The following is a 7,780-nucleotide window of genomic DNA, read 5'->3' as shown; positions in this document are numbered from 1 at the left end:
TTTTTTGTATAGTTATAAATCATTCCTATTTTTATCTTCCTTTGTAGAATGAGTTAGACCCTCATTTTAGATCTAGTTTGATGTTATACATTATAGATCATGTTCCTTCCATCACTCACTTTGAAGTAGATTTGACCGATTTAAAACGCTTGAACGTATTTTTGTTTTCTATTCAGTACAGAAAGAAGTAAAAGTTATTCGACAATAACATCCACAACTCCTCAGACAATTAGAAACCCGAAACACAATGAATCGAATAGGCTAATCTTTTAACATCATATTTGCAACAACAATGTTAGGGGATGAACAAGAATTGAATTAAGAAATGTTTGAATTTGACTTATGCTTCTACACATTGCTTTGGTCAAATAACCCCGATTTCTTGGCTTCATCACGAGCTATAGAAGCCGAAAGGATCCCGAGGTCACGGTTTATAAAAGTATACGCCGTTTCACACTCGGATATTATTCTCGACACCGAAGATGGTTGACCAGAAATTGTTTCAGATGATCCAACGGCCACTGCAGCATACGAGTCACGTAGGTTTTTCAAGTTCCCTAAAAACTGCAATTAAAAAAAATCTGAATACGTTTACATGAATGATGCCACAAATTACATTATTTTAAGGTACTTTAGATTAGGGGTGTGCGTGGTGCGGTTTTTGGCTAAAACCAAACCAAAAACCAAAACTTCAATTTGTGGATTTTTTAAAACCATTCGTTTTTTTTTTCCGGATATCGCTTTGGTTTCGGTTTTTTTCGGTTTTGCCATTTGAGCTTCAAAACTTTAGGCCGAAAATAATGAATTTATATATAAATAACTTTGGTTAATTATTAACTAATTGACTATTCTACATTTGGCCAAAATTATTTGTGTTACATAATTATTAAATTCTATAAATTTACTTAAAATAAAAAATTAAAAAATAACAATCCACAAATTCGGTTCGGTTTTTCAGTTTTTATTACATGCAAAACCAAAACCGAACCATAAGTTAGTTTTTACAAAAACAAAAAACCAAACCGTCAGTTTTTGTTTCAGTTCGGTTTTTTCAGTTTGGATTGTTTTTTTATTTCGGATCGGTTTTATCGGTTTCTTGCACACCCCTACTTTAGATATCTATCAATTCAGGTTATATTTTATCTCTAACTGATCAAAAAGGCGAGTCAAGAAAGACTGCTAAAAACAAGATGGTTAGAAAGTCACTCAAAGTCAATGTTATCGAACCGACCACCTTACAAGTCCACTCGTCAGGTCGATTTGAAAAACTAAATGACGTTATACACACGAATTATGAAACAACTTTATCTTTTGGAGCGGTTTTGCAAAGTTAACAAAGCACAAACCCTCAAATAAACAAAATAAGTTAAGTAAATGAGATTTTGAAAGGAAAAGGTTTATAAAAGAAACTGAAAACAAATAATTCCGGCCCAACCACCCGATCCATTTTGCTAGTCCGATTAACCCAAAGTATTTTTTTAATGCAAAAGACCTAAGACATATCATTTTATTTCAAAAAACATAGTTTAAGTTTTGTAATGATATTTTTCGCACTACTTGTTGATAAAACTTCAAAAGGATCTAAGCACCCAAAAAGGAAAAAAAAAAGCATTTATGAAGTGTCTCACAAACTATTTATCATTTAAAAATAGTTAGCAAAAAAGATATGATATGAAAATTGCACACAAAAGGATTTGACATAAAACTTACTTTTTTGAGCATCTTGTATGTCTCTAATAAGCGATGTGCAGCAGGCCCGAATCCATGCAGTTGAGGTACCTCCATCATATGTGTCCATGGACGGATTTCCTATAAAATAATATTAATTTTTTAGTATGGGTTGGGTTGACCCGAAAGACTTTTTTGTCAGAATATTTAGTTTCTTCATGTACAGGGTTTTTAGGGGTGTGCATAGGTAGGATTTTTTGGCTAAACCGAAATTCCGTTTTCCTGTTTTTTGAAAACCATTAGGACCTAATCCGGTTTTTAGGTTTTCGAGAAATGAAAAAGGTCGCCCAAAATAATAAAACTGGATCAAAAACTTTGGGTCTAAATTTTTTGTTAATTTGTAGTTAATTGATTATTACACATGTCGACCTAAAACTTTTGGCTACACCTTTTGGTAAAACATAAAACCGAACAGTCGGTTTTTTATTGGGTTACATTATTTTAGTTTGGTTATTTTGGTTTCATGAACACCCTTAGAGGTTTTATGAATAAAAAAATACACTGCGGGCGACTTTCAATTCGTTTGACCAGTTGACATGTTTCCTCTTTAGATAACATATTTGTTTGATCTGGATCGACCGTTGATGGTAAACAGGTCTAAATTGTTTCCTCTGATTATAACTGGGAGATTATAGAAGATGATTAAATAAACAACCAAACCTTGGTGTATATTGTATTGAAGGATCTTGCGGTCTCTAAGAAAGACTCGAGATGTGCACGCAGCTTCATATCCACCTCAGCATAATCCTCATCGGGATTATATGAATGCTGGATTTACAAATAAATAAATAATATGAAATGTTGTTTAAGAAATAATATAATCGTAATGTTTATGGGATTAACCTTAGATGCTAAATCATCAACCATCTCTTGCAGACTCGATAATCGACCAGATTGACTCGCGAGTTGTTTCTCCAAATCTGATATGTCGGGCCTGTAAAAACATTTGCATTTATAAAAATATATAATATGCTAGTTTCGCTAGTCAAATGTCTAAAACACCCTTCAGTTATGACAAAAATTAAAAGATTTTTGGCCTATTAATGGAACATCATAAGCTATTAACCTGTAGGCCTGTAAATGAACAGAACGAACACGAACGGAGCATGTTCATTTGCTTAACTTTAACCGAACAAAGGATCAGGTATGAACAATAAAAGAACGGGGTGTTATTGCTCGTGTACGAACGCTAAGAAAATGAACGTGTTCGTGTTCATTCAAGTTGGTTTCTTAACAATATAAATGAATGGTTCACGAACGTAGACGAACAAACACAACTGAACATTTAACGAAAGATACTGACAAACATAAATGAATTTAAATGAACAAATGAGACATGTGTTCATTTTAGTTTGTTTAACTAAACGAATATAAATTTTTGTTCATGTTCGTTCGTTTGTTAAATAACTAAACTTTCTGCCATCCAACGTATTTGTATATAATATGCAAAACTGATATAAGAAGTTAATAGCTAATATTTATATCCTGATCATATACAAAAAGAAAATAATTAACCTTTCATTGCTAATAATAATTTAAAGACAAAGTGGAAAACAATAAAATAGTAAATATAAACAATCTTACAGTGGATATATTGACTGAATTTGCACATCAGCAGGAAACAGTTTACATTCTTCAGAGAATATTTGAGCTTGTTTTTCAGCAATCGAATCTATCAGTTGTATATCCTTTGCAACCTGCTCATCAACACTATCACAAGACACATATAGATTATATATGTTTGACTTATAAATAAAAAAATTGAAATAACGTAGAAGAAAATCACTGAGAAACATGATAGGTACCTCCACTCTGGATTATCAGCATAAATGCTAGCTTCAACAAGATCTACAACCAAACGAAGCATCTCGGTACGTTCTTCGTAACTTCCTCGTCCCTGCAACCAACCATTACTTAAAATTAGGCCAACAGGTCGAATGGGTCAATTTGGAAAGAAATACCTTATAGAGTTATAGCAGTGGGAATCAAGATTAACAAACACATGCACCATTTGTATGAATATTAATAGTTTAATACACTGAAATAACACACATTATCACTATGAAGTACCAAAATCATGAAACAGATAAAATTAGACTAGAAATTATGATGAGAATCAAACTCACTTGAATAGCTTCCGTGTCTACACCGGTGGTTATGCCAAGAAACTTTGCAATCTCTGCCAAATCTGTAAATGGAAAACTTGTTATAGGCTATGCAGGTCAAATAAACAGAAACAATATTAGCATCCTATTGTATATTCACTTTCAGTTTTGATAAAATCTAAAAGTTATAAGTTGACACTAATTGTTCCGTATATATGATATAACCATAGGAATTTGTACCAATAAATAGCTCACTACTAGTTATTGTATGTTTTTACAGATATATCTATTTTGCCACAAACTTCAACCAATTTAAGACATACAATCTAGGAGTGCAAAGGAGCCAAGTTGCTTGCAAGCTACTCGAGCTCGGATCGATAAAAAGCTCAAAAAAAACCAATCTTTCGAGCTCGAGACGAGCCAGAGCCTCAAATAAAGCTCATTTAGGTGTGGAGATCGTGCTCGAACCTTGTACGGGAAGCTCGTTTAGCCTCATCGAGCCTTAACGAGCCTTTTGCATTTTTAAGTTTTACCTCTTCTGGACTTCTGTTTATTAATTTTACACTCCACGATCAATCTCAAGCCAAGCTTTGGCTCGTTTAAGGCTTTTCTCAAAACATATAAAACTAATTAAAAGCATATAGAAATTAATAAATAAATAATACGAGCAGAGCCTGAGTTTGAGCTTGAAAAAACAACTCATGAGCTTTAAAAAATGAACTCGAAACGACCCAAGCTAGAGCTCGAGTTCTCGTAAGTCAAAACGAGCCAAGCTTAGGCTCAGATCGGCTCATTTACACATCTAAATCTGATTCCTAAAAGACATCAATATTAATATTAATACTAATACTAATACTAATACTAATTTTAAGTAATTTCTAGTATGCTATTAACTTAAATTGAAGATCTAAACTAAACAAATAACAACAAAAACTGATCAACGAGCCGAGCTCAAGCTCTCATAAGTCAAACGAGCTAAGCTCAGGCTCAGGTTGGCTCGTTTACGCACCTAAATATGATTCTTAAGATACATTAAATAATAATACTAACAATAATAACAACGATAACAAATGATCAGCGAGCCGAGCTCAAGCTTGCCTCGTTTGCACACCTAATCTGATTTTAAAAAGACATTAATACTACTACTAATAATAATAATAATAATTTAAGTAATTTCTAACATGCTATTAACTTAAATTGAAGATCTAAACTAAACTAAACAAATAATAATAATAATAATAATAATAATAATAATTTTAAGTAATTTCTAGCATGCTCTTAACTTTAACTGAAGATCTAAACTAAACAAAACAAATAATAATACAGTAATAATTTTTTAAGTAATTTCTAACATGCTATTAACCTAAACTGAAGATCTAAGCTAAACAAAACAAATAATAATAATAATAATAATAATAAATGATAATAAATAATAAAACAATTCCTACATTGTATCCGTGAGGTTTCTTCATCATCTCCTTGCAAATTCTGTTGTGAAAACGGAGACTTATCACCTAACAACCTGCAATCAATCAATTAATCAATCAATCAATCAATTCACAATCTATACACACAATTACATGAATCTAGAGCTAATTTATAACTATTATTGTTATTATTACTTGAAAAAGAGCCATTCGAGAAGCGAATAACGCTCCATGCCGGCAAATAACAGCGATTGAGATGGTGCGTTGGCTCTAGGGTATGATAATAGCGTTAATTTCCTCTGTATCTCTTCCATTTGGATTAATATTATTATTATTGTTGTTCAGTGGATCGATTGGTTAGATTTAGGGCTTTGGATTTGAAATGAGAAGTGAAATTCAACTGTTGAAGAAGAAAGAGAATGTTGTTATTAATCAATTTTTAGTTGCTATTTATTTGTTAAAGTAGGGGTGTTTGGTATAAACAGGGTTCGGGTGGGATTAGATATTGGAAAATCGGCTATTGTTAATGCAGAGTCATGTATATAATCGGGTATTATAAAAAAGGGGTGTTTGAATAATTTATTTCCTTGTATTGAAAAAGAACATATTTTCAAGTTTTTCTGGCTGTTTTCGGGTTATTTTTCGGGTATAGATTGAGTTACTTAAGAGGTTGTAGTTTTTAGGGGTATTTTTTGGTATAGATCTGGTATTTGAAAAAGCCAGGTTCAGGTATTGGAAAAACCTGGTTCGGTTTTTCGGATTTACCAGGTACAAATCGGGTCTAGTTACGGGTAGGAGGTTTGATACTGAAATGCATACCATATCCGTACTCTACGAGTAGGGTCGGGCACGGGTTCAGATATTAAAAAAACCCAGTTTCTGATTCGGGTTTTTTGTGCAGCTTTACCTCCACGCGTATACATAAGGGTGTGCATGAAACATAAAAAACTGAATCGAAACCAAAGATAACAACAAAAAAAAACGAACTGAAAAAAACAAACCGAATTAAAAACCAATGGTTTGATTTTGACTTTTGATAAATAACCTTAAATCTCGGTTTTGGTTTGGTTCCGCTTTGTGAAGAACCGAAAAACCGATCCAAACAGAAAAACTGATTTGTTGAATTACTTTTTCGTTGAATCGTTAATGTTTTATACACTTGGATATTTGTTTTAAATTTAACGTGAATCGATTATGTTTTGTCGATTTGGATAATATTAAATCATTTTAAATGTAAGTATCTTTTATTATATTCTTGGCCAAAATGTACAATATTGTACTAGTTATTAATTTTTAAAAAAAACATTAGGCGCAATTTCAAAATATCATGGGTCAAATGTCTTCGGCCTGAAAACTACTAGCTTGATTAGCAAAACCGAATTGAACCCAAAAACCGAAAACCGGAAACCAAAAAAAAACAGGATGGTTTTGAAGAACAAAAATACGAAGCATTGGTTTTCGGTTCGGTTTTAATCCAAAACCGCATTGAATCGCACCACGCACACCCCCATGTGTAGTAGTTGGATAATTAAAAAGATCGATTTCAAAAAATACAATTTCATAATTTGGATACTTAGGCCTGTAAATAAACCGTTTTGAACTGTTCGTTTATATTTAATAAAGGATCAAACTTGAACAAAAGAATTGGTTCGTTTAATTACTTGAACAAAATGAACATATGTTTTGTCCATTCATTTATGTTTGTTTATTTACATTTGTTTATGCTCTTTAAATATTAATAAAATACATAAGCTTGGATGTATTGTGATGTATTACACTTTTCGTGTGTGTTCATTAATGATTGTTTATGTTTAATCACTTATGTTCATATGTGTTTGTTTATATCTATTAAATTATGTTCGTTTAAGTTTGTTTGTTTATATTCATTTGTGTTCATATAGTTTTACGAATGAACATGAACAAGCCCATTTTCTCAATGAACAATCATGAACTAATAATAATTGATCAATTATGTGTTCGTGTACGTGTTTGGTTGAAGTTAAATGAAGAACACACGAACATGCCCCCGTTTATGTTCGTTTCGTTTTTTTATAGGCCTATATGGACATATCCGTTTAACTTGTGTTTGGGAGTTTGATCTGCAACTGATTCGAGCCTGTTTATACGGGTTTGTTTGGTAACCTAATGTTGTTTTTTCTTTGGTCTCCATGTTTGTTTTATTCTATTAAAGCAATTTACTTTTAAAAGATGTTATAAAAACAATTTTCCAAGCATGTAATATACTATTTTTTTTATTTAACTATTGTTAATTGTTATTGCTATACAAGAACAACCAAACCCAGTAAAATTCCCCCAAATAAAGCAGCTATTAACACTTTAACAGGGTTTAGGAAAGGTAAGATGTAGGCAGTCGTTCCTCTATCACAAAGAATAGAGAGGTTGTTTTCAAAGATACTCTCGGCTCCAAAAAAAAACATACGTATGATATCGGATATAAGAAACATGCATTTCAACACTAGACCCCATATCATAGCCTCATAGAGAGAACAGTAATATCAG

At 32.1% G+C, this 7,780-nt stretch overlaps 1 protein-coding gene across 1 annotated transcript; it reads right to left on the bottom strand.

Moving 5' to 3' along the window:
* Positions 1-348: 348 nt before the first annotated feature.
* LOC143594109 (AUGMIN subunit 7-like) lies at positions 349-5,641 on the bottom strand. The gene is made up of 9 exons (XM_077073502.1): positions 5,456-5,641; positions 5,282-5,355; positions 3,855-3,916; positions 3,534-3,625; positions 3,313-3,438; positions 2,572-2,662; positions 2,389-2,496; positions 1,711-1,809; positions 349-564 (listed from the first exon to the last, which is right to left on the bottom strand). The coding sequence occupies exons 1-9, from the start codon at positions 5,572-5,574 to the stop codon at positions 349-351; spliced, it is 987 nt and encodes a 328-aa protein (XP_076929617.1). The 5' UTR covers positions 5,575-5,641.
* Between the last annotated feature and the right edge of the window lie 2,139 nt (positions 5,642-7,780).

This window comes from Bidens hawaiensis, unplaced genomic scaffold (genome assembly GCF_021521415.1).
Source record: "Bidens hawaiensis isolate Kalapana, Puna unplaced genomic scaffold, B.hawaiensis_p1.1 tig00043092_1, whole genome shotgun sequence".
Taxonomy (NCBI): Eukaryota; Viridiplantae; Streptophyta; class Magnoliopsida; order Asterales; family Asteraceae; genus Bidens; species Bidens hawaiensis.
The sequence above is the reverse complement of the archived record's forward strand: the minus strand, read 5'-3'. Positions and strand labels throughout refer to the sequence as shown.